At 37.6% G+C, this 27,303-nt stretch overlaps 6 protein-coding genes across 6 annotated transcripts; 4 read left to right on the top strand and 2 right to left on the bottom strand.

The window, feature by feature from the left end:
- Positions 1–1,592: 1,592 nt before the first annotated feature.
- Positions 1,593–3,813, bottom strand: CBG17240 (the record flags this gene model as incomplete). Its single annotated transcript, XM_002644189.2, has 8 exons — positions 1,593–1,748; positions 1,796–1,963; positions 2,016–2,174; positions 2,452–2,694; positions 2,809–2,910; positions 2,958–3,188; positions 3,617–3,712; positions 3,760–3,813. The coding sequence occupies 8 exons, from the start codon at positions 3,811–3,813 to the stop codon at positions 1,593–1,595; spliced, it is 1,209 nt and encodes a 402-aa protein (XP_002644235.2).
- Positions 3,814–13,088: 9,275 nt separating this feature from the next.
- CBG17242 lies at positions 13,089–17,414 on the top strand (the record flags this gene model as incomplete). Its single annotated transcript, XM_002644190.1, has 8 exons — positions 13,089–14,196; positions 15,531–15,619; positions 15,702–15,876; positions 15,924–15,973; positions 16,104–16,248; positions 16,293–16,619; positions 17,000–17,177; positions 17,225–17,414. The coding sequence occupies 8 exons, from the start codon at positions 13,089–13,091 to the stop codon at positions 17,412–17,414; spliced, it is 2,262 nt and encodes a 753-aa protein (XP_002644236.1).
- A 1,198-nt stretch (positions 17,415–18,612) lies between these two features.
- Positions 18,613–21,231, top strand: CBG27589 (the record flags this gene model as incomplete). The annotated part of the gene is made up of 4 exons (XM_045239307.1): positions 18,613–19,449; positions 19,761–19,844; positions 19,897–20,196; positions 21,052–21,231. The coding sequence occupies 4 exons, from the start codon at positions 18,613–18,615 to the stop codon at positions 21,229–21,231; spliced, it is 1,401 nt and encodes a 466-aa protein (XP_045099948.1).
- CBG17244 lies at positions 20,345–21,129 on the bottom strand (the record flags this gene model as incomplete). Its single annotated transcript, XM_002644191.1, has 2 exons — positions 20,345–20,673; positions 21,087–21,129. The coding sequence occupies 2 exons, from the start codon at positions 21,127–21,129 to the stop codon at positions 20,345–20,347; spliced, it is 372 nt and encodes a 123-aa protein (XP_002644237.1).
- A 1,830-nt stretch (positions 21,232–23,061) lies between the features above and the next one.
- CBG27588 lies at positions 23,062–24,574 on the top strand (the record flags this gene model as incomplete). The annotated part of the gene is made up of 2 exons (XM_045239306.1): positions 23,062–23,203; positions 24,420–24,574. The coding sequence occupies 2 exons, from the start codon at positions 23,062–23,064 to the stop codon at positions 24,572–24,574; spliced, it is 297 nt and encodes a 98-aa protein (XP_045099947.1).
- A 2,375-nt stretch (positions 24,575–26,949) lies between these two features.
- Positions 26,950–27,301, top strand: CBG27587 (the record flags this gene model as incomplete). The annotated part of the gene is made up of 2 exons (XM_045239305.1): positions 26,950–27,144; positions 27,197–27,301. The coding sequence occupies 2 exons, from the start codon at positions 26,950–26,952 to the stop codon at positions 27,299–27,301; spliced, it is 300 nt and encodes a 99-aa protein (XP_045099946.1).
- Between the last annotated feature and the right edge of the window lie 2 nt (positions 27,302–27,303).

Here is a 27,303-nt window from a genome sequence, read left to right as displayed (position 1 = left end):
TAATAAAAAATTGTAAATTTCATTCGATTTGAAATGAAACTATATTCAAGGACAAAAGTTGTTCAGAATATTTGACCAATTTTTCAGTTAAAAGGTAAACATCCGTTCAAAAACACAATTTGCCGCGAATGATTAAGAAAACACCACTTGCGCAATGAGCTCAATTATCTCAATTGCTGGAAGAGATATCACAAATTTTCCCACTAATAAAATCTTTTTCATAATGTTATCAATATTTTTATAGTTCACGGTTTTTTTGGTAGGTCTGCCCAAACTTAAGATAATTGAGCTCAAAGTTGAGGTAGAGGTTTTCATTAGAGCTTTTATGGTAATTCTAATTTGATCACCTGACTCTCATTTTAGCTATTCAAACCTTCGATATTCAAATCTGATAATCTGATGATTCGAAACTTTTTAGGCGGGTAATAAACTGGCACAATGCACTATTTTGAATTAAAAATGAATGCAACTCATTTTGATTGTCCGAAAAAAAACGAGTCTAAAAGCACGAACAAAGAAGGAAAATTGAGTGACAGACGGATTAGAGGCAACAAAATACGTCTATGCTATTCCAAAACAAGAATTCGCCTAACAACATAGTGCACAATGTTCTTTTGAGGGCTTACAAAGTGAAAAGATTGTCTGTGTGCGCGCCCACCAATTTGTGTGCTGGTCGTGTTTGTTTTTCAGATTACCTCCATCAACTCGAATAACCTCTCTAAAACTACCGGGTTGAAAAAAGTCAGTACCGGAAATGGCCTTTTTTTGAAGTAATGCGATATTTGGATAAAAACTGGAAAGGGTATTTATCAGAGCTGTCAGAGATCATTGACACATGGATTACTGTAGAAAGAAGGTTCTCCGAATAATTCTAATCTAGGGAGCTAGAAATGGATGAAACGTTAGAAAACTCAAACTTTCGTCCCTTCATTTGTCGAAATTTCTTTGACAAATTCTTTATGGCGCGTTCAAAGTTGATTTCCTGGATTAATTTTCTGGAAAAACGCTGTCCAAGGCTGCCATTGTTTTCCAGAGGCCTCCGCTTCGAGACCCGCCGTAAATCGACATGAATCAACAGGAAGAACACTGTCAAAACGAGTGACACAGTAGTTTACTGCTACTGTAAATCTAGAAAACAATCGCAGCTTTGGACAGCGTTTTTCAAGGAAATTACTCCTGGAAACCAACTTTGAACGCGGCATTAAAAAGACATTGTTTGAAATATTTCTTTTTCGAAAAGTCACACTGGTCATGACTCTTTGTTTTCTACGATTTTCCATCAATTCTCCATTTCAAACATTTGAACATTTCAGATTTTTCTGGAAAACTCCGGAATACTGTTGCATCTGTTTCTCATTCTAATCAAACTTTTTTTGTTATGACCTCCTTCATCTCCCCACCAAAATGAATTGGTATGCCCTTTTGTTTTTTTTATGTGATGAACAAATTGCTCATTTTTATTTGCTTCCAAAGCAAAACTCAAAGAATTACGGTAGCCATGAAATAGGGAAAATTGCAAGAACATTATAGGATAGCAAAAACCAAGAACAATTCAGTTACATGTATTGGATTTTATTCAAAATGTATTGCATTTAATTAGCTCCCTTCACCTCCTTCACATTGGTCACCAAGAAAATCCCATTCTCCGGGTACGTTTCGTTATTCGTAGCGGCATTATAATGGAGAGCAACTGTAGCAACGACGGTGAAGACATCGGGGATGGTCTCCAGAGGCCAGGCCTCAACTATCTGAAAAATTAAACAATCTAAAAAACCCAGAAAATAACTCCACCAACCTGGATGATCTCTCTTGCTTGTCTGGGATAAATTTCCACTTTTCCCAAGTACTCATTCCAAAAATGGGCATCTTTTTGGAGCCCTTCGAATCGTGGAAACCAGTCCGGAATCGCTCGGTTTCCTTCCTTTTCTAGGACATCGTGATCGAATGGAAATTCGACTTCAAACTGAAAACAAAGGTTTATTTCGGTATTTTTAAGATGTAAAACTAGCTCCTACCTCCACTTTTCCATTCACAACAGTTGTCGGCAGTGGTGGATCAATTTTGAACAATTTGGTTGCTGTGAGCGAATCGAACTGTTTAGCATTTCTTTTTTCCGAGTACTTCTTCTGGTCTCGACGACTATCACGGACTTCATGCTGGTACCAACATCCAAGCTGGAATTTTGATTGTATTTTCAAGTTTTAAGAGTTGAGCTAATCAAGCTTGAATTGCGCGCAGTTCGGTTAGGTCGGAGCGGCTGGTTGCGTGAACATCATACACAATTTAAGCTCTATTGTCTCAGTTTCTAAAAGAGATATTGAAAATTGGTCACTGATAAAATTTTAGTGATATGATGATTCATATTTAATTAGCCCCCAGATTTTCGATATCCCTAATAGGGAGCAAGTAATTGAGCTTAAAGTTCAAGGATGAATTAATATTCTCACAAACCTCCACTCGGTGCATGCACCGGTACATCCCAAGGGTCATCGCGAAGAGATGATGGCAATGTTTCATTGAGCCTGGTTTTCTTCGACAATAAAGTGGATTGAGGACATCGGTTTGGACACACACCCCATATTTCACCAATCTGAAGCACGGCTGAAGTGGCGCAAACTTGTTATCGAAGACGCGCTGCGATGGATGCAAGCGACGTTGAGGGCGCTCGACTGTCGGATAATTTGGGGACCACGGCTGGAAGGACCAATGAATTTAGAGAACTTTTCATAAAATTTTTTAATGCTAAATGTAAGCTGAGAGAATTTAATTAGCTACAAAACTACAAATGAAAACTTCTACATGACTCACTGTTGGAAGCAATTGCTCTGCTGGAAGTTGCACTAGATAATTTTCCGCAACATCATTTATCTCAAAAACTGTGTCTTCGTCAGGAGCGTATTTTACGGTCACCTTAAAGCCTCTCGATATTCTTAATTCTCAAACTTCAGAATACTCACCCATCCCAATTCACCTCCTTTCATATTCTCGGCAAAGAGATTTTTTGGGTCTCTCAGGAAACCAAGATATTGGGACCAAACTTTCCCACGAAACTTCTCAAAGTTTTCATTCTTTTTGAGATCCTTTTCATCAGCTATCGTAGCTATAGTATCCGCCAGAACACATCCACTATCGACTCGGAAAACGACGAGATTGTGGAATTTCTCATCGACACTCGTTTCTTGGATCGACTGAAAAAACGTACAGTACCGCAAAAACAGCAATTTTGGATTCTGTTATCACTTAAAAGTGAAAAATAGTCACATTTGGAATTCTTGAAAATTAGCAAATTCAGGAAATGAAGCACAAAAAACTGATAAATCATGTAAAACATTGATTTTTATTCATGAATATTTTTAACTACTTTTCCACTTTTTAATGGTTCCCGCTTGATTCAGAAAATAAAACAAAAATTCGATATTATTCGAAAGGTTTCTACATATTTTCGTAATTTTTAAATTTTGAAGTTTTTTTCTATTCGAAAGTGACTCTTAAAGTGAAGAATCCTATCTATTTTTCGGTTCTTTTTGAAAAAGTCCAGAATTCCAAAATTCCACCATTTTCCAATGATACCTTTTTTGAATATTCAGATACAGAACGGGTTTCTCTCAAAACTTACCATGTGTTTCAAATCGTAGCATTTTCCAATCTCCAGTTTTTCTAATCCATACGTGTTGAGCATTTTGTAGAGCTTACGTTGTTTGCAATCGAAGACCTGCAAAAATCTTATTATTGGTGAAAATAAGAAAATCTTAAACTTACCGAAACATGTTTCGAATCATATTCGCAGAGGAAGCCAGTTCTTTTCCACGACATTGCGGAGAATATAGATTCAGAAATGAGTGAGTGGCTGTCTACAAAAACATATAAAGAGGAATTGGAGAACGAGGAGCAAGGTGTGTAGAGATAAGAGATGAAGACAGGCAGAGAAACAAAAAAAATCTAAAGTACCGATCAATAAGATGTATGGAAATGTGATTTCCAGTTAATTTTCACCATTTTCCAGAGTCTGGAGCTCGGTTGTCAAATATTGGATCATTTTGAAAACTTTAAAGGGCTGAAAATAATCCTAGATTGAGAACTTTGCATTCACTGAGTTTTCGAAAAATTCCTAGTTTTTAAGCTAAGTGCTTCTGAAGCCCCAAAAAGAGGCGTTTTTCGGTAATCGGCCAATAGCTGAAAAAACTAGGAAACTTCAAAAAATGCTGTGAACGCAAAGTTTTTCATCTAGGTCTGTTTTATCAGCTCCCAATTTTTTAAAGTGATTGGACACTTGACAGCTGTGCTCTAAAGCCCTGAACATGGTCGACGTCAACTGAAAAATTCGTTTTTGTATAGCTTATTTTCCGGTACTGTACCTTAGAAAAAAAGAGGAGAGATCTCGCAAATAAAACGTAGAGTAAGAAGGGCGGATGGGTGTATAGGCCAGGTCCCTCTTATAAATTACAATGGGTCATAGAAAGACAGGTCTCTCTCTCTCTCTCTCTCTCTTTTTGGTTACGAGAGAAATATGCAGAATGGCTATGATTATAAAACGTTTCACTTCAATCATCAAGAACAAACAACTACAGTACCCCGCAAAAATATATTCTCCTTGTTTCAGTAGAAAATAGTCTTTCAAAATTTCGCAGTCTGAATCGTAAGGCAGTTTTTGAAAACAGTTTGTTTTTGATTGATTTCACTCAATTGAACAAAACGCGATACCGTTCAAATAATCCGTGTCACTTTTAATTCCAAATTTTATCACAATTCGATTTTCCTAGAAAAACATCAACTTTACATTGTAAAATAGTCTTTGAGAATCTTCTGATTTGTTTGAAAATCAGAGTAATTTTTTCGCCAAATTTCATTCTAATAAAATATTTGTCACCAAAAAAGAAAAAATGACATTTTAGAGCATTTTCAAAGTTTGAGAGAGAGAGAGACAGCGAAAAATAACCCACCTTTACAGACGAAGTTTCATATGCAGCCTGAAGAATAAGATTTTTCGATGTTTAAAAATGATGGGCAGCCCGCCAAGGCCCGGGCCGGGCCTCCGAAAATCATTGAGAAAATCATTAAGAAGCCCGGCCCGACCCGTTACAAGTAAGAATATACCTAGACTTAAATTGCGATCGAATTGAGTTTCCATTGCATTCACGGAAACTTCAAATCTGTAGAATCGGTATACAGACAAATAGAGTCACTAAATAGAGTTTTTCTAAACGAGGCTATTAGAATTAATGCTTTAATTTCACTCAAATTAAATACTGCACGCTCTCCCCCGTTTCATTTCCGGACTGCAAGCCAGCGGAGCGCGATTGCATAACACGAGACTCAGACGAAAAACGAGGCGGCGGCAAATATGTCGATTTGAAACTTTTCAGCGTTGAATTGCTCGTTCTATTAAGTTTTACTGTGTCTTTATTGATTTTGACTTTTTTCCCCGTTTTTTCTTATAAATAATACATTTTTCACAGTGTTTTGATTCTAGTTTCAGCAACGAACCGAAGAAAATCGTACGAATCATTCGTTTCGCGATCACTCGAAATTTGCGAAACCAAAGGTGCCGTAGAAAAAGCCAAAGAAGGAGGAGCCCGAAAGACAGGACATCAAGAAATTCATGTTTCCAGCTGCCACCAAGTTTCCAAAGTAAAAAGAAAAATTTTCCCGTTTCCTATCGAGCACAGAATTCAACCATTGGATGTTTTCAGTTTTCGGCGAAGTCTACGGAATTCTAATACTATCAACTGACCTACGATTTGTGTAATTAATTTTCGAATAAACAAGTTTGTTTTGTACCCCTTCTTCTGATCTCTTTGTACCCGTGTTTCTGAAAAAAAAGTTTTCGAGGAATAAGATACAGTTGTAACATCAATGACATCAATGCGATCCACAAAAAGAGACAAAAGAATGATAAATTTGAAAGAGTATTAATGTTAAAACGGTAAAAATCACTCGAAAACCATTAAAGTGTGTTGTTTTTTATCAATTTATCTCTAAATTCATTCTTTGAGTTTTTTCTGATATTCCTGTTGTCGGCAGTAAAAATGTATCTCCTCTCTCATTTTTGAACTTTTTGGCTTAATTCTTGTCTTGAAATGTTCGCAATATTCTACTCTATAATTTCTATGGATGATTTTCTAAAATATTCTATGTATCTCGAGAAATTCTGAAAAACTTCGAAATCTATCTCCTCCTCCATTTCTTGACCATTTCTGCTCATGTTGTGTTTAAAATATCCGCTGCGACTCTGTTAACAACTTCTATGGACGAAATCTTTAAAAAAATAAGCGTAATACTCTTTTTTTTTCCCAAAAAACATGATTTTTCAGTACAAAATTTTATTTTCTATTTTTAAACGACAATGCAAGCGCGCTCCGCTGAGAAAAAGGCTTGCAGGCCAAATTTTCAACTGGGGAGAGCGTGTACTGTAAGACATTAATTAGAAAAGCTTTTACTTCCAATAGAATAATTACTGAAAACATAGAAGGCGAGTATGAAAACGAGAGAAAGACGCGCGCGCTCGGTCGCCAGGAAGAAAAACGAAATGAACTTGGTAAGACTGTGTTCAATGGCTGGCGAAACATTGAGAGAGCGCCAGACAGAAGACGAGGAACGTGGGAACCCGCCCCTTTCGCCACGAACCATCTGGAGAGGAAGAGAAAGACACATACACCCGGTGTACAGAAAAAACTGTTACATGACGAGAGACAGAATGAGAGATTATCAGAAAAAAGATAGGGACGTCGACGCGCAACAAGCTTACTTATTGATTATAACCATACTTGCAAAATCAGGGCCCGGGACGGGCCGAGGATTTCCAGGCTCCGGCCCGGCCCGGCCCGGCGGGCAGGGTTCTCGAAATTTGAAAAAAAAAATTTGAAATTTCAGAAATTTTTTGTGAAAGAACTATTTTTAGAAACAATCCTATCTTGAAATTTTTTTTCTTGTCAGAAAAATTCTCCATTTTTTTCTGTTGACCCTAAAAATAATTTCGAAAGACAGAAAAAATGTTTTCCGAAAATCCGGGTCGAGACGGGCCTTGAAAATTCTGAAAAAAGCCCGGCCTGGCCCGTTGCAAGTATGATTATAACAGCCAGTAAAAAATCATAGAAACATAAGATGCTTGACCTCTTCAAAACTCTCAGCCGCGGTTCTGAATCCACAACTTAGAACTTCGCCCAGGATCAAAACCAGTGCTAACTTAGAAGTAAACTGGTTCACATTTCCGGAAATAAATACCTTTTTTCTCCTACTCCATTGATTCAAATAGTGCGTCAATAATTTGAAAATAAAACGAGGGAAAGCAGGGCGACTGAGGAAGTTGCACACACGCGGCCGTCCGGGTAAAATATAGTACATTCTTATGTAAATTGCATTGCAGAGATTGTATGCGTTTTTCGTAGCCTGTAATCCGTTTTTCAAGATAAACTTCAGTTCGGAAATTTATGACGCGTTCTCTGTAGAACTCAACTTCAGGCCTATTATTCACTGTACAAAAAAATTCAAACTTGTTTTTTTCTGGCTGATTTTTTATATATTGCATGTTTATAGACTTCTAAGGTATGTGAAATATAGTTTGTCGCGACTTGTCCCACACCTGCAAAAATATGGTCGTGGGGTGTCTAAAAAATTTTTTTTTCAAAAGTGAAATAATGATTAGGTTTTATTGTAGAACGTTTTTAAGCGTTATTTTAAACATTTTTTGTATTGGCACTCTATTTATTTTCCATCTTCCTTGGGAAAATTTCAATTGTTGGCAAAATAGCTATTTTTTGGACCAAAAAATGACCGTCCTGAAAAAAATTTCCATTATTTTATAAAATTAAACATGAAATTTAGATTCTACATTAAACAATACATTAGCAACTGTTTTGAGATAAAAGATAAACCTGAGCCCCTATGAGTTTTAGGCCAAAATGTGCCTAAAAATGAGGTTTCACCGTGTGGGGGAGTGCACGGCAACAAAAATTCGACCAAAATCGAGCCTCTCCGATTTTGTTCAAATTTTCACCAGATGTAGTATTTTTAATGAGTAGTATTCTGGCAAAGTTTTAGAATCCGTGCTCACCGTCATTGTGCATTTTCAAAAGCACCAAAAAAGCGACAAAAATTGCTTCCAAGTCCATCTTCAGTGAAAAAATACGAGCTCCAGAGAACGCGTCATAAATTTCCAAACTGAAGTTTATCTTGAAAAACGGATTACAGGCCACGAAAAACGCATACATAGTTACGAGATTCGTTCTCATCATCTTCCTGTATTTCTGGAGCTCGTATTTTTTCACTGAAGATGGACTTGAAAGCAATTTTTGTCGCTTTTTTGGTGCTTTTGAAAATGCACGATGACGGTGATCACGGATTCTAAAACTTTGCCAGAATACTACTCATTAAAAATACTACATCTGGTGAAAATTTAAACAAAATCGGAGAGGCTCGATTTTGGTCGAATTTTTGTTGCCCCCACATGGTGAAACCTCATTTTTGGGCACATTTTGGTCTAAAACTCATAGGGGGCTCAGGTTTATTTTTTATCTCAAAACAGTTTTTAATATATTGTTTAATGTAGAATCTAAATTTTATGTTTAATTTTATAAAATAATGAACATTTTTTCCAGGACGCTCATGTTTTGGTCCTAAAAATAACTTTTTTGCAGAAAATTGAAATTTTTCCAGGGAAGATGAATAATAAATCATTATTTCACTTTTGAAAAAAAAATTTTTTAGACACCCCACGACCATGTTTTTGCAGGTGTGGGACAAATCTGGGCAAACTATATTTCACATACCTTAGAAGTCAAAGATACGACTTTATTTGAATTGATTTCATCCATTTTCTGAAAAATCAGAGAAAATTCCGTCATTCAGCTCAGCCGGCAAATATGAATCCAAAATAACCGACTAGAGCACGCCTTTCTTAACCTCTTCCCGCCTTTTATAATCTAAACAATTTGTCGGGTTCCTGTGCTCATCATAAATCAAAGAAGGGGTGTCATAAAAACGGCGGAGTCAACCAAAGAGAGTTTCCGCGTGGCTCCTCCTTCTGCCAGACGGCTTCTTTCTTGCCAGACGGATTTTTCACGATGCGGTAACCGATACAAAAGAGGCTTCGGTGTCTAGAGGCGGTTCCTTTTATCTGGAAATCATGTTCTCACTTTTGGATCGAGAGATGTTTAAAAAGTTTACACCTGACAACTGGGACCTAATAATTATCTACTCTCTCACTTAACTTTTCCCAACATTTCTTTTTTTGCAATCCAACTAATTTACCGTATCTCTTTCTTTGCTCTTTCCCATCACTTGCCTGATTTAAGAGACTGAAAAAGACATAAATATGCAACTTTCAAATTCGCGTTTTTTTCAAATAGCCATTACGAAAAAGACAAAAATCGAAAAAATCATTGTCACTCTCATATCACAGAAAAAAAAACAAAACCAAATTCAAATCAACATTTTTGTGATTCAATATGATTTTCTCCTTTCTTTTTAATATATGCTTACCAGTCGTCCTTTCTTCTCGATAAGTTTGTAAGTAAAATCTGATTAAGTAAATTTTTTTGTACGCAGCACATAAAACAGCCCAAAAGTAGCTTCACAAAGTTTCGTGAAATTCCATCATTTCTAGCCAATAATCGAAAATTTGGATGTTCATCTAAGTATTTCATGACTACATACCATGTTATTATCCCATGTCCTTCTGAGTTATCAAGTCTGCGACAATTTTTCAACAAGTTGGTGTGTCTATTTTCTGACACAGATGGCACGTAAACGGGGCGGCACCCACATCCGTATCCCTTGAATGATACTCTCTCGGTCTCTCGTTTCCCATTCAACAGTCCCAGCACTGCTCATTTTGTGTTTTTCCTGACAGCCGCCGGTGCCTCTCTCCCTCTCCTTTTCCCTACTTGCGCTCGTTGTCTTCAAAATTATTGATTTGATATTCGAACTAGGAAGGCGGTTGAAAGTAGTGATTGTGTCTTGAAAAGCATATCTTGTGGTACTGTTGGCCACGTGAGTTTTTCCTATTCTTACGAAACAGGGCGTGTTTTTTTTTTGAAAAGATCCTGTGGTCGCTTATATTCAAAGCGCTGTCGTACTTTCGTTAACACTGTGGGCGAATTTTTATTTTTAGAGAAAACTCGCTTACGAAACGTGTGTTAAAAAGTGGTATTAAATGGGCATTTCTATTGTTTACGATTGGATTCAGTTTTCACGCAATTCGAAATTTCGTTTGAAATTGAGAAGAACAGTAGAAATCTAGAGTTTTAGGCCTAATTTTCCTCGAGCTGATCGCGGTTCAGTAAGTTCTAATTGCATATTTGTTTTTCAATCGAAATTCCACTCTACTGATCTCTATCATTATAGCCAATGATTACTTTATAAGCACCCACATCTCTTTGAAACACCCGCTACCTAAACTAGCGCTACTTTTCAAAAATTTTTAATAAAAAGTGAGGCTTCTAACAGTGTTTCTGAATTTTTTCATTCTGATAGAGAATATATTCGAATGGTCTTGACCAACTCGTGCTCAACTCTGCCGATTCCGACAGATCGACAAAAGTGTCAAATCTTTTGATTTAGGATCTCTTCCTTAGCGTATATCAGGTTACTATCTGAATAATCTGTCACTTGAATAACACACTTCTCTTCACATCTTCCCGGCTTTTATAATCTAAACGATTTGTCGGGGTCCTGTGCTCATCATAAATCAAAAGAGAGGATTTACGGAGTCAATAAAAGAGAGTTCGCGAGTGTCTCTTTCTCCCGCCAGACGTCTTCTCATGCGCCAGACGTTTTCTTACGATGCGGTGATTGTCACGAAAGAGAGTGGAGTGCCTCAAGGCGGACTTTTTTCTGGAAAGATTGTGTTCACACATTCTGATTAAAAGTAGAGAAAAAAATTGGCACCTAGTAGTTCCATCTCGAAGTCTCCCTTTTCTTACTCAACGTTTTCAAACTTCTACCTTTTCTGCATTTCACCCAAACTACCGTTCCTTTTTTTGCCCGTTTTCACGACTTCCTTGAAAAAAAAGATTCCGCAAAGGACATTAGCATTAAACATTTTCAATTTCATCTCATTTCACATTCAAATTTTTATTGCCTGTTCATATTTGGTTGTCCTCCGCATCTATTTCTATTTCAGAAAAAGCTTAGGAGCATCGAAGCTTGAAGGACCAATACAACCAGCGATTTTCTTGTTCTCTTTGATATGCTCTTAACAGTTTGACCTTCGCGGCTAAGTCACGTTTTTAGAAGATTTCACAAATTTTAAGTGTAAAAATAGATTCTCTTCAAACTTTATGATCAACTTTTTGCACGCAGCACATACATCGTGTCAAATTATACTTTGCAAAGTTTCCTGTAGTTTTAGAAAATGTGAGCTTTTTTTTGAAAATATCGTTTTGGGTTGTACTCCTCATCCATTGCTTTTGAAGAGAATCTTTATCTAGAAGGCTCATGACACCATTAAGCGCTTGTTATTCCACGACTACATACAAGTAAACACCACTATCGAAGTCTAATGTCCTTTTGAGTTGTTCAAGCTGAACCTTTTCTTGTACTCTCTCCTTTTCTCTCTAGTCGTGTGACACCCCCATTACTTTATTTCTTTCGTTTTGTTTCCTGACGACCAGGTGTATGCGTCTTCTTCTCCCTCTCCACATAGTGGTGCATGATAAAAGGGGCGGGCTCTCACATCCGCGTCCTCTGTCTGGCGCTCTCTCTATCTCTCACTTACCCACTCGTCCAATCTCAACACTGTTCATTCCGTTTTTTTACTTACAGCCGCTCGTGCGCGTGTTCTTCTTCCCTTCTCTCCTTGTTCTTGTCGTCTTCAACAGTTATACAGCTATTATTCGAAGTAGAAGAGTGAGGGAGACAAAGTGATTGTGTCTGGAAGAACATATCTTTTTGTAGTGTTGATCAGGTGCGTTTTTCGTATTTCTTTGAAATGGGGCCCACTTTTATTCAAAGATGATGTGCTCGCATACATGAAAACCGCTCCTGCTTTTTATTAACTCTGTTTGCGTAATATCGATTGGGGAAAACTTGCTTACAACGGTAGGCTGCGTGCCATTTTGTTTGTAAAGTGTCTTTGAAAAGTGATATTCAGTGTTGTTGAATCGCTACTAACCTGAAAACAGCAACGTGACCGCGCTACGCTTCCAAACTTGGCTTGGTGCCAAAAGTGGTATCCTTCCGCGCTGCCGGCCCATCGGGAAAGCGCCCACATCCCCATCACTGCCGGGTGCTCTCTCGATCTCTCGCTTGCCCCGTGACACCGTCCTTACAGTATTCCTCTCGTGTTTTCCGTGTCGGTCACGTGTGTATTTCTCTTAGTCTCTCAGCTTTCTCTCGTTGTTTTCGAAAGTTCTTGATTCACTATTTGAATCTGCGAAATGGGAGAGTGACTCATAATTCTGAGCAGACTGTTTTGCCTGTTTTTATAGCATGTGGAGTGGTTTACATGTGGAGTTCATTGATTTTAATAGCCCAAAACGTATTTTCGGGAAGCAGAAAATTAGCAATTTTTGAAGTTAGCGCTGATTCAGTCCCTATTATTTTGGCAGAAAATATTTTTATTTTCGATTCACGGGATTTTAGAATACTTTGATTTTCAAAATTTCTAAATTCAAAAATATTCCGATTATTGATTCATGAAAATTTTTGAATTTCAGAATTCCGCATTGACAAAGCGCAAAAAACTAGTTAGAAACTGACAAACATACTTTGAAAACGTAAAAAAAGTCATTTCGTTCGAAACCCGCAATAAACTTTTTTGCGTACGCTTTTTACATATCGTAGTCCACAAAACTTTTCGAGAATCTGACATTGAGTTTTCTAAAATTTTCTAAAATTTTCGCAATTTTCTGAATTCCAAATTCCGTTTAGAACATCCCTGAGCGGAAAAACAAGAAAATTAGTTCAAAGTCGTTCCTGCTGTATTTTTTGAAATTAACACATGAGTTCTGCTGTTCTGGTATGAGCAATACAAAATTACAATAGAGCAAAGGTTGGTTCGAAATCTGCATAAAATAGAAAAATCAGTTTGGTAACTTTTTTTTTTACTCTCTTTAGTTCTCGGAGAAATATTTTTATATCTCACTTTAAGGATGAACGGTAAAAAGACAACTCCAAGACCTCCTGATGGTGAAGACAATGGTGTGATGAAAAACAATGGCGATTCAAAGATAAAGGCCGCTGCATCAGAGTCAAGAACTCAACAAGATGAACAAGATGCCGGAATAGCTCAGGATGCTTCGCAGAAAATTCAACAAGCTCCGCTTGCTCAAGTTAATGAGGAGCTTCAACAACGCCAACGCGCACACAATCAGCTGATTCTGCAGATGTTACAAAACCAGCAAGCTCAACATAATAGGGATCAGCGAGCTCGACAAGGGCTACCGGCTCAAAACGAGCTCCCTGCTCGAGTCATCGACTATTCCCCTCTCAACCACTATCTTCAACAAGGCTCTCGCATTTTGGCTAGAACTAACGAACTGCTGCAGCTTCTAATGGAGCCACAAGCTCAAAATGATATGAATCAAGCTGATGGGGAGGATTTACGAGAAAAAGAAGTTGAGAAACCTCAAACAGCTGCGGAACTTCAAAAGGCTCAATGTGCACGAATTCATCAGATGATACAGAAACAGCAAGCCGAACATCTTAAGAACCATCATGCTCAACAAGACCAGCAGGCACAGAAACCTCAAACAGCTGCGGAACTTCAAAAGGCTCAATGTGCACGAATTCATCAGATGATACAGAAACAGCAAGCCGAACATCTTAAGAACCGTCCTGCTCAACAAGACCAGCAGGCACAAAACGAGCCGACTATTGAAAGCACTTTTCTCAGTGACCTTACTAAGGCAGATGAGAGCATTTTGCAGCATTTATATAAACCAATTGGAAATAATATGAATCCTATCCCGCTATCTCTGAACATTTTGAATCTTCGAGCTCCACAAGTTCAAAACACTCAGATTGCGGCGATTTCTCAGGATGATGAGGAGCGACAACGTCAGTTGCTGAAAAGTGAGCTAATTTTGCGGCAATTGAATCTTCCGCAACCTCTGAACCATATGAATCTTCGAGCTTCAGAAATTCCTGCACATGTTGATGGAAAAACTTCTCTCTATCAAGTTTATACTGCGGGTGACTCTCAGGGACATCATTCATCAAGGCCAACGCCGAAGAGAGCACGCGAGGCTGATGAATCAGGTGCCGGACCATCATCCCCAAATCCTGCTAAACATTCAAAGAAGGAAGATCATGCTTCGCCAACAGAAGATTAAAAACAATGTGAGTGAGGTCTAAATCATTTAGTGTTGTGTGTGTGTGTGTGTGAGAGAGAGAGAGAGAGACAGAGAGAGAGAGAGAGAGAAATTTCAAAATTTCGAAATATAAGTGTTTCTCGGTTGGCAAAAGTGGACAAATGAGTCTTTTGGGAGAGAATGTATACCTTGATTTTCATTATTTTACCTCGATTTTTTTAACTTCACATCTCTCATTGCCTTGTTAACAACAGTTACACTTTGCATTGCGTTTTTACACAGTTGAAGTTTATCCCCCTAATGTTCCTTCCACGATTTTTTCGGATTTTTGTCCGCTAGCATTTTTTTCTTCTAAGGTGTTTTTTCAAATATTTTTCTTTCTCTGATATTGTAATCATGTCCTCCATCTTTCTATATGTCCCCTCCACTTGGTTTCTATTACTTTTTCTCCTTGTTTTCCCCGCTTTCATCGTGGGCCAACTCAGTTCCCCTTATTGAATAATGTCTCCCCCAATTTTGATTTTGATTCCTTCTTTGATGATGTTTTATGACTTCTCAAGCCTACCTATATCTTTCTTCACCTTTTTCCTTTAATTCTTCTTTCTGGACTTCTGAATTTTCTATCAGATACATTATCACTCTTCCTACGGTAATTCTCATACAGATTCACATTTTTCTTTCCTCGACTTTACCCTCTTCGCATCCCCAATTGATGATGGTTAGTTGACATTCCTGTTTTCTCTGTCCTCCTCCTGTCTGTTTTCTATGTTCATGTGGCTTTTTTATTCTAAATCCAAACTTCCTGTTTTTCAAATTTTTATGATCCACCTGTCTCCCCCACTGATCCGTTACTTTTTACTACTTTGTCATTATTCTCACCAATAATTAAAAAATGAACAGAATACGTTTTTTCTTTGTTTTCTATTTTATTTTATTCATGGTAACTCTACCTGAAACGATTTTTAAAATTTTTCACACATTTTCCAGATTTTTTCACTATTTGCTCGAAATCCCGGTCATTGGCAAAGAAACCACCGTGCCAACATCCGTACCCTTTTGCTGAGTGACATCAACACAGAAATACACAAAGAACGCAAACGCGCCCCAATGCACAAGGACCGTTTAGGAGGATCGTTCTCGGTAATTGATTGTTTGCCTCATACTGCGCACTCGTCCGCTCGATTAGTGTGGTGGTGTCATTTCTCGCTTGCACGGTGATGACCTGTTGCGGTTTTGAAATATTTTTTTGTTGTAATTTAGTTAACTTTTTTCAAATTTCAGGTAACAACATGAAACGAAACCAACCTTCATCGTCTCAACCAATTCCAGAGAAAAGGAAAAATTTTTCAGCAGTTGAGAACGACGAAAAGGTGAGATTTCTTAAAAACTATCAGGTTTTCATCGAAAGCCGATTATGAAAAATTTCGAAAATCGCTCAAACTATTGTTTTAGGAGGCACCATCAGAATTGAAGAACGAAGAAGGTGCAGAGACATTTCAAGGACCATCCAGTCGGAATGAGCAAAATCAGATGACAGAGGATTCATCAACTCCATACGAATACGAGCCAGCCCACGTTGATAAAACGAGTCTGCCAAAAGTGTTGCAGGTTCTCAACGGCCCGGAATGTAAGTCCCCGAGCTAAAATCGATAATAACTCTCAAAAAAATTTCAGTTCGCGTGAAAGGAGTATTTGGCGATGGCGTTTATGGAATCGTCTTGCGTGTAAAACATAACAACGGCAATTACTTTGCTGCTAAACTATTCAAAAATCGCGCAGTTCGATATGATACTCACAATGAAGAAGAGGCAAGTCTTTCATTCGGAAAATAAATGTTTTAAATCTCATTTTCAGGCGTTCAAAATGATCAGAGACAACCCGCATGATAATCTGCTATCGTTGACGTATTTGGGATGGCTGCAGAACCCACCGTCATTTTGCACAGCAAGAGTATTGATGACCCAGGCTTGTGGACCATCACTTTCAGATGTAATGACAAGTGAGTTTTTTTTAGATTGTTCCATTCACAAAACCCATTTTCAGAAGTCAAAAGAGAGCAGCCAGGTTGCGAATTCGCAGTTTATTCGTTACCAAACATTAGAGAAATCGGAAAACAAATTGCCGCTGGTATGGAACACCTGGAGAAGCTCAAAATCTATCACCTCGACCTCAAATCTTCCAATGTTGTGTTCACAGAAAGTTTTGCTTATAGAACGGAGCTAGAAGCGGATCGAGCAGTTATTGATATGTCTCATACTGATGTGAAAGTCATTGACTATGGTGTTGCTCAATTCCACAGTAGTTCCGGATCCAGGTCTTCGTTTCAACTGGCCCAAGCCCCGGAGATGCGTGCACCGGAACTCTTCCTAGGTGAGTTTTTATGCTTTTAATCTAGTACCGAATGTTGATGTACCAGTTTATTGAAATGAATGAATAATATTCAAACCGTAGTCCTCAATTCCAAATTCTTTCTAAAAGAACACCGCATTTATCTTAGAACTTTGATATCTCGGTTACTATGAGAGGCCTTTAAAATCTGTCAACAATAAAAAATTGATATTTTCATGATGAATAATTCATCAGTTGACAGTTTTCTTGATATCAGAATGAACCGCGTTATTTCAGTTCAAAATTAACGTACATAGTTGGTTCCTAGCATTTACTGCATTAACACTAAAAAAGAGAAAACGTGGTTTTTTTTTTGTTTGTGATACAGCTTCAAAAACTCATAAATAGTTTTCCATTTCCAGGACTTCCCTATAACACCAAGTCTGATGTCTGGTCAATGGGATGCATGACGTTGAAAGTGTACTCTGGCAGAACGCCTTTTCCAATTCAAACCACACAACAAAATCAATTTGAATTGCTGATGTCGACACTCCAGAAGACAGTCCCGGAGAACATGTTAGAAGAGTCAAAGCGGGAAGGGTAAGAAACTGGATAACATTATTTGAAAACTTAGGATTTTTTTTCAGAAAATGCCTTCTCAACCTTTCCTTCCTCCAAACCATCGTAAATGACAACGAACAAGGACTCCACAAGTGGGTGCGTGAAGAAAGCCACCGGACACTTTTCAATCTTTTGGACCTCATGTTTACTGTCGACCCCAGCAATCGTCCATCATTCGGAGACATCAAGAAGCACGAATTCTTTCTCAACAAATGATTTTTTGCCTCCAAATGTTCTTTTGTCTCTCTATTTTCTTAGAAATCCAAATTCACCTTGCCGATCCCCCTTATTATATACACCGGGTATTTTTAAAAGCACCCATATCTCTTTGAAACGCTCAACATGTGCTATTTTTGCCAATTTTCAATAAAACCTGAGGCTTTCAAACAATACTTTTGAAAAAAACCTTCGCTTTGTATGGATGGTATAACCAAATTTGAATATCGGATTTGAAATCTATATTTGGCTCTCTATGCAGAATATATTTATGGATTTATATTGTTGTGAAACGCGATTGCTATAATGCTGGTCCTATACGTAAACGTTGAGCTCAATTATTTCGGTTCTTTAGAAAGATATAAAAAAATGTGTGAACTGAATAAATATTGATCATATAATCATGAGCGTTTTAACAATTGATAAATTTTTGATATCTTTTAAAAGAACCGAGATAATTGAGCTGAAATAGCACGGATAAAGTGACGTTCTATTAGTGCATTTACGATACGTCATGCTTCCTTTCACTCTCTCCGAATATTCAGCAGCTCTCTTCCTTCCAAGTGTTTTTTGCACATTACTACTTCTTTCTATCCGTTTCCTCTACTACTCTCGTCTTTTCCCAAATTCATTCCTCTTTTTGGCATCGAGTTCCGTTTCAAATGAGGCTAACCAACACACACTTGTCTCTCTTTCTTTCCTTCCTCTCTTTCTCTGGTCTGTGGTCAGCGAGAAAAAAGAACATCATCGTCGCAGCCTTCTCTCACTCCGCGTGTGCTGACTGCGTTGAAGCCCAGTGTCTGCATGTCTCGCATCTCCATTCTATCTAGCCACACCGCTATCCGACCTCGTATGCTTTCATGCCATGCCCTTCTCGTGCACTAGAGCGCACCTTCTCCTTTATCGACTTTCCTCCACTTTTGTCACTCCTCATATGCATATCTCGTGCCTCGTTTTCGAATATACCTTGTGATATAGCTGCGAAAATCGATTTTGAGCCATTTTCCGTTTGTCTTTTTTGTCTTTAAGTTGAGAAAAGTGTTTGAAATAGGATTCTAGATGAAATTCATTAAATTTCGGGGCGTATTTCGATGAAATTCCTGATCGTCTCCTATATTTTTAGGTAATAGTGCTTATTTTCCTATTTTTCGTTCCTGTTTCTTTCACAAAAAAAACTGCAGAAAGCAATTTTCAGGTAATGGCTCGTCGACTCAGACCAAGGTCCGGAGCTGCAAATGCTCCAGCGCCAAAAAGAGTGTGTTTTGATTCTTCACAACCATTGATTCGAAGACTAGAACCAACCCCAGATGCTTACCAACCACGCCGTCGAACTGCGGAACAGGCTCTACTCGAGGAGAACGCTTTGAAAAACTTTATACTACCATTTTTAGGACCGTCGTCAGGTGATCGACGCTACTCACTCCGAAATTCTGGCTTTCAAGCTACTGAAAGACAAGTTGATGTAGTTACAAGGGCTGAGGGACACGTTAAAGCTCAAGCGACTGGAGGAGCAGCTCAACCGACAGGATTAACTCAACAAGTGGAGCTCGGAATCGGAGAAGCGCTATCGTCAGTACCGTCGTCAAGAGATATTCGCCACGCACTCCGAAACTCTGGTTTTGAAGCTACCGGAAAACCAGCTGCCGGAGTTCCAAGAGCAGAGGATCGAGATAAAGCTCAAGCGACTGGACGAACAGCTCAACCGACCAGACAAATTCAAAAAGTGGGGCTAGGTCTTGGTGGAGCGCCATCGTCAGGACCGTCTTCAATAGAACTTCACTACGCACTTCGGAACGCTGGTATTCAAGCTACTGGAGTCGCACTTGCTGAAGCTCCAAAAGCACCAGAGCCGAAGATCGCGGAACAGATGGAAGCAGATGACCAAGAAGTTCAAGAAACTGGACAAATAGCTCAATCAGCTGGACCAGAAGCTCGACTGGCTAGACCAATTCAAGCAACGGGACTTCGTCCTGCACCGTCTGTTCAGCGACCAATTTTAGTACATCACCGAAACTATCGAGATCTTGTTGCAAGAGTGAGTTTTTCAATTTTTGAAACGCCTTCCAAGGTTTCGAAGAAACTCTATGTTGGCAATGGATTGGAACTGGACAATATTGGGCCTTGTTGAAGCTGCTCACCGTTTTTGTTTTTGACCAATTAGAATTTCTATAGAACTGTTAGGCCGAGAAAGCAACTCAGAAAACCCCAGTTTGCCCTCGATTTCAAATAGCTAAAAATAGTGAACTCGAAATCTCTATGGCTTGGCCGGCCGTTGGTAGTCGTCGCTTAGTTTCGAGCCCTTCGCAAGTATGGTCTAACTATAAAAAATTCGCTTTCATTTTTCAGAGAATCGCTTTGGATGTGGCCCACTTCAATAACGTCAACAAAGAGTTTGGAAAACATTTCACACGCTTCAGACATTTGGAAATGGTTATTGACTTGCTAGGACGGCGCATATAAAATTTTAGTCAACTTTCAGGAGTACGAATGGATTAATTTGCTTTCCAATGAAGCTCGAGCCTATTTGGACAAAAAACATCGCGAGGATGTTATGCCGATATTGAGAGCGAATGGAATCAGCATGGAAGAAGCATCCGAATTTGTAAAGAGAAGAAGTGAGATGTATGAGGAGATTGAGAACGACTACATTGGAAGTGTTTTCCAAAGACATCGTCGAGAGAGTCCAGCAGACAACAAACTTCTCCAACTGATGATTGATGATTGCGACACCGAAGAGGAGTTCGTACAAAAGACAATTCACGTCGTACTGCCGCACAGTTTGGTAAGTTGAGCGTTGTAACAGCAAATTTTAAAAACTTACCATTTTGCAGATCCGCAAGGTCTGGCAGACATTTGGAGACGCACTCGAAATGTGAACGCTAACAATCAAGATATGAGGTTAGTTCATGCTTTTTTTAGAATTCCAAAATTCAGAAATCCCAGAATCTCGGGATCTGAGAATTTGGGAATCTGAGAATAGCAAAATCTAAGAATCTGAAAACTTCAGAATGTGAGATTCTGAGATTCTGAGATTCTGAGATTCTGAGATTCTGAGATTCTGAGATGAGATTCTGAGATTCTGAGATTTTGAGATTCTGAGATTCTGAGATTCTGAGATTCTGAGATTCTGAGATTCTGAGATTCTGAGATTTTGAGATTCTGAGATTTTGAGATTCTGAGATTTTGAGATTCTGAGATTTTGAGATTCTGAGATTTTGAGATTCTGAGATTTTGAGATTCTGAGATTTTGAGATTCTGACTGAGAATCTAATTATCTTGATATTTTATAATCTGAAAATTTTAAAATCTTGGAAATTAGAATTTCTGAAGTAGTTGCCTCTCAAAACGAACCCTCATATTTCGTGATGAACAAATTTTGAAACGCTAGAATTTTAGAGTTTTGCTATTTCGTTCCAAAATTTCAGAATTCCAAAAACTGCAATATTTCAAAAAATAAAGATTCCAATTTCACTAAAATATTATATTCGTACCATTTTTGGTGGCGTTTGCTAAGCAAGTAGGAGCGATTCTCTATGATATTCTGATACCTCCCACTTGAACTACACAACTCTAGTCGGTCCGTCTGGTCATTTTACTTTTTTTTGTATGCTTTACAAATAAATATATTATTATTCAGAAAACTGCTCATCACCAAATGTTCATCAATCTTACCATGCATCCTCTTCTTGTTCGCCAACTTCATCTTCGTCTCCATTTCCCAATGTTCTTGGTCATCATTGGATTGGATAACTCTTTCAATGTTCTACTTTGTCTCGTAACCGTCCGCTTTTATATCAGCGCTTTTGTGTATCATTAATCCAAGTGTATTTGAAAACCCCCTGAACTCCCTGTTTGTTTTACCGACTTCTTCCATTTTCCAAGTCTCTTGATCAGAATTGCATTGAAATATGTTTCTATTAAGCTGCTTTTTCCTGTAACCTTCCGTTTTTTAATCATCGATCTTCTGTATCAATAATCCGTGTGATTTTTAGAACCCCCCGTTTGTTTGTCCGACCAAAGTGAAATTCATTTTTTCGCCCCCATCTTTCGATTCTACTTTCCATAATTGATTATGAATGATCCTTCTAAAAATCCTCTTTGTATTGTAACCTACAGCTTTTTCTTATCATCGAACATCTGTATCAATAACCCTTGTGGTTTTCAGAACTTCCCGTTTTTTACCAACCAGAGTGAAACTCAATTCTTCGCCCGCATTTTCTGATTCTCTTGGTCCTATTTGAATTTGATAATCCTACTAATGACCTGATTTTTCTTGCAACCTTTGTTTTTTTCTATCATCGATCTTCAGAATCAATAATCCGTGTGATTTTTAGAACCCCTTCCCCGTTTGTTTGGCCGACCAAAAAGAAATTCAATAAACCGTTATATTAATGTTCCACATTGAGTTTCAGATTCGAAAGAGGAAAGCTGAAAATGGTTCCGGTTGGGTTCATCTTGAACAGAAACCTTTAATTTGTAGATTCGAGCCAATCGAAAACTTATTCCAGATGTTTGATGTGCTCTAGAGCTTGCTCTACTTTCTCCGACAGAAAATGCAATCTGCGACTTTTTAATATCCCTGATTCAATGGTCGACATGGTACTTCCAGGTACCCCTTTAGACACATAAAATTCATTATAAAGTCTACTCCGTTTTTTTTTGGAGTTCACACCTACATTCCTTTGGCACCATTTCTCAGTAATGCAAAACATGGGATTTCCGGATTCTTTTTGAGCATTATTTTTTTGCATTTCAAGGAGTTTTTATCTGTTAAAGAAAACTCAAGTACTTCTGAGTGAATCCCGAAATAACGAACTGCCTTGTTAGACCTACAATATAATACTTTATACCGTTATCGAATGTCACCCCCGCATTTTGATTTCAACTATCTCGACTCGCGAAAGAGATATCAAAAATGTGTCTACTACTAAAAAAATTGTCTGCTACTAGTGCTAGCTTTAAATGCACATTTGTCAAAAACTACAGTAGGTAGAAAAAATTTGTCAACTGATGAACTATTTATCAGTTTATCAGTAACAATTTATTAGTTTAAAGATTTGTGATGTCTCTCACAGAAACCGAAATGATGAAGCTAAAGGACAAGTGTTGATATGGTAGGGAATCAAAGGAAATATAATTTTCAAAAAGAGCATTCTTATTGTTTTAAGCTACAAGTATACTTTTTTAAGCTACAAGTATACGTTTAGAGCTACAAGTATACTGGAGTACTATACTTTGTGGGAGAAGGAAAGAGAACTTCGACTGGAGGAAGAGAAACAATTGAAAATGCTCGATGAAGCATTTCATGCAGGTATTTCTCTCACTGTTTTTTTACAAATGCAACTTTCAGCATCACGAACCATTCTGCGTCAAGAGAACGCGTATTCAAAAATTAAGCCATCAATGGATTGTCGTCGATTGGAAAATAGCTGGCTCAGATTAGTACTGGCAGTGCTTGTTATAATTAAAGCTACATGGATTTTATCAAATTTCGTCAAAATTACTGGTCTTTGAATAAATAATTATCTATGTTTCGTACGGTTTAGAAGGTCTTTGTCGTTTTTCATACGTTAATCACACGTGAATATCTTGATTTTTTTTAAATTGTTCTCTTTTTAATGGTTTTTGAATTTTTTAGCTGAAAATCATGGCAGTGAAAATCGACGACATCGATCAAAGACGAGAAGCTGCTAAGAAAAAATTCGCATTTCTCATGTGGAAAACTGAAAGACAGTGTCGGCAACAAATAAGACGTCAGATAATCAGAAACGAAGTAGTTCTCCAATCAGGTTAGTAAGGTTACTGTATTTCCTCTAATAGAAGCAGCTTTGAGCTCAATCATCTCAATTCCTGTAAAAGATATCCAACATCTTTCAACTGAAAAATTATTTATCATAATATCACCAATGTTTTATCAGTTGACAATGTTTTGATACTTTTTACAGAAGTAGAGATAACTGAACTCAAAGTTGGCGTTTGGGTGAACTCCTATTACAAGGGAACCACAACAGTTTGGATTTTGATGAATTTTTCAGGATATGTCAAGGATAGCCTATCTAGACATCCTTGAAATTTTTAGAACATGTTCACCAGTTTCAGCCGAGATTTTTCAGTCCGAAGTTTTAGTACTGAAACCCGTTGACTTGCATGCTTTACCACATATTCCATCATCGAAATCATTATGAGAGAAGCTTAGAGAGGGGCGAAAATGTAACCGCCTTTTGAATCAGTGGAAATGTCGACGGCGTAGTGTGGGGGATGTGGTGTGCGCCAGTAGGCACAAGGCTGTGGGTTCGGACCCATTCGTGGTTTTTTCTTTTTTTTTTCTTTTGTTTTTCTATTTCGCGACGTTTTAGGATCCCTCTGACATATGAATCAAATTTTTATCGATTGAAGAGAGTTAGAAAAAGAGACAATAGTTAGAAAAACAATTTTTTTTCAACAAATGTCAAAAAACTTTTGAAGTCCTCAATCACTGCAATGAAGTAGTTTTGAAGCGCTGTTTTCATACCTATACGGACCATGGTTAAATAATGAAAAGTATAGAATCAAGAAATAGGTTATCTATTGATTGTATAATATTTGCAAACGATTATCACTACTTTTTCAAAAAAATTTTCCAAACTGAAAAAAGTTCGATAAAATCAGCTACACAAATGGTGGACAAAATTCTGAAATTAAAAAAAAAAATTTTTCAGAAAATGCCTGAAATATGAAATTTTATTAAATTCTAAGTATAACACAACAAATTTAATGTTCTGGAACCGCCTGGGAGCGGAGAAAATCGCCTTTAAAAATCGCTGTTTTTGCACTGAAAATGCGATTTTTGGTACTGAAACCGATATAACTCGGCTGAAAATGGCGAGCGTGTTCTACAATTTTCAGGGATGTCTAGATAGGTATCCTTTACATATAGTGGAAATTTCAACAAAATCCAAACTCACGAGGTGTTGTGGTTCCCTTGTTAGAGGAAATACAATAAAATCTAAAAATCTCTTTTTTCAGCAGTCGAAAACATTACACTTCTGAAAGCCTTATGCAATAAAACCAAGCATATCACAAATGAGCTGTACAAGCAGAACTGTCGGCTACGTGACGTCATTCTCATGCTTCTTCTGACTATGTGGATTGCGTTTGACAAGACTTTTCCAGCTAAATAAAAAATGTTGCGTGAAATCTTTTTTGATTCTTCATATAATCTCTTCATAAAAAATTGAATAAAACCAAGGGAAAAATTTTCAAGACCACTTATTCGAATAATGAATGAGATCCCCGCGGCAGTATCAACCTTTTGGACGCTTGCTCAGCACAATCTTCTCGAAAAATACCTTTTCTTCGTTTTTGTCATTCGAGTCATCATCCGCCCCATCGCCATCATTATTAGCCTCATTTTCTCCGACGTTGACATTTTTTTTCTTCTCATCCGAATCTTCTTCGTTGTCATCTTTGCTCTCCTGAACACACAGACCTCATTGTCTTCATATGTACATCGTTAAGACTTACAGAATCCAGAACTACAACGAATATTGGCTCGGGACTAGAGATCGGGTCATCAGGTACCCATTCACCATCAATTTCCAAAGATGTTTAACGAACAAGTTGCCGAGGATTTCGATGAATAGTCAGACCAGGGTCATTCGGCTCTGGCGATGATGACATTGTCTTATATTTAAGCTGAAATGCGGAAAACTTTTTTGCTAAAAATGAATGTGGCGGTCTATAATAAGAATGATTAAAGAAAAACTACACAAAAACCTCAAAAAAAAAACATTTCAAATTTGGTGAAATAGTGACCGAAAAAGGAAGATTGTCATAATTTTCAGTGAAAGATTTTCAAAACTTTATTGAAAATAAATATAAAATTCTAAACCTACAAATTTCACATTTTTTTTGAAAATGAAAGACTACTCAAGTTTATCTCACCGCCCGAGGTCGAAGATTTTTAATAATCCTTTTTATACGGGAAACTAAACCAGTCTGATATACAAAACCAAATGAAAAATGACAATAAAATGCGACATGAAAACATCGAGTTCAATTCATTTCCAAAAACCAAATAAAGTTCAATATTACTTTTTGGAATTCTTCTGCTTTGTTTTATTTCAATGATTCTCGTGGGCATGGAGAAGGTAAGAAGAAGTCCGAGCGCATATAATGTGATAGAGTGAAGATAGTTTTATTGCAAACTGCTCTACTCCCAAAATCGGGGACCCAAAAAATCAAGGACATAAAAAAACGTGGACCCTAAAAATTGTAAACCAACAAACATTTTTGGACCCTCTTTTCTCTCAATCATTTTCAATCTTGCTCCACAAGGTTAAAACATTTCAAACTATGTTTTTCAAAAATGATGACAATGTTCAAAAACGATGACAATTCATATGTAGTTTCTACCTGAAAAATGAGTTCAATTTGAAAACTTGCGGATGAATGAAAATTGTTTGATTTTAAAAATTTGGCTCACGATTTTTTTGAATCCGCATTTTTTTTGAGTCCGCATGCCGCATTTTCTTGAAGCCGCAATTTTTGTGACTCCATTTTTTCTCTTTGTGAAATTACATGATAGAGATAAAAACTTGACTCTATTTTCAAAGCAATTATCTACTGAGCAAAGATCGAAAACTATTGTCGAAAGTAGCTTAATCGAAAAAAAAGAAGAAGAGAGAAGTGTGTGTGTGACATTTCTATGAAGGCATATTACTCCATAAAATAATGTGCACATTTAGTGCACAAAACGGGAACTCAAAAGGGGATAATCCAATAATGCTTTGAATCCTATTCCATTCATTCCGTATTTCGCAACTATAGAGCGTTGCGGAAAAATCACTATTTTAGCTGAATACCAATTGCACCAAATCTCAGTCCAATTGTTTATAAAAAGATAAAAGTTATAGATGTTGACTTGACTTTTTCACCTTTTTTTCCATGTCTCTCTCCAGCGTTTTTTTTTCGAAAATCATCTCCATAGAGAATAAAAGTTCGGAACTTTTGTCACACCCTCAGTTCTGTTTTACGTTTTGAAAATTTTATGTATACAATATATTTATTTGCAATGCATGGGGAAATCGATAGATAATAATTTGGCAAGAAATGGGACCTGTACAAATAAAAAGTAAAATGACCAGATGGACCGACTAGAGTCATGTAGGTCAAGTGGGAGGGATCAGAATACCATACGCTTAGCTAACGCCACCGGACTGAGCTTGGAATTTATCACCTTACAGTGATAGGCGATCGGTGTATGAATTGAAGGGCATATTACATCTCTGAGATTTATTCTTAATCATTTTGTATTTTTCTAGTTCTCTTCGTCTGAAAAATGTTTTTCTGTACCTAGTGAGAGACAAAAAATTGACTACATTCCCATGGTAACCTACATTTTCTTATTCCACTCTGTCTCTTCGTTTTTTTTGAATATATTCGAAGTTGTATAGTGATAAACGTGCTCTATTTTTCTCTTTCTAGGATTCCCTTTATTTTTTTGTTTATAACCTCAAAACAAAGTGCCTAGTTTTTCTTCCAGAATTACCCCAAAATGGAAGACAACACCGTTGAAGGGATCAACAAAGAGTTGATCAGAGAAAACCAAGTTCAGGAGAGAATGATTGAGAAGTTGAAAGAGAACATTCGGATTCTGGAAGACATCGAGGAGCAAAAAACTAAGAGCATGGATCTGGCCATCACGTTTTATGCTCTGAGCCTTGGAGCTCTCACCAATATTATGAAAAGAGTAAGTTGAATTTTTCATGAGATTTTTACAGAGAATGTTTATTTTTTCAGAGGACGAGGAAATCCGTGAGCTCAACCAGAAGATGGCGGCAATTCAAGAGATTCTTGACAAGAAACCCGTCGCAGGGACCATGGAGAAAGTCGGAAAACTCGATTGACT

The sequence above is a fragment of the Caenorhabditis briggsae genome (genome assembly GCF_000004555.2).
Source record: "Caenorhabditis briggsae complete genome, chrX, whole genome shotgun sequence".
Taxonomy (NCBI): domain Eukaryota; kingdom Metazoa; phylum Nematoda; class Chromadorea; order Rhabditida; family Rhabditidae; genus Caenorhabditis; species Caenorhabditis briggsae.
Note: the sequence above shows the minus strand (reverse complement) of the source record. Positions and strands in the feature narration are given on the sequence as shown.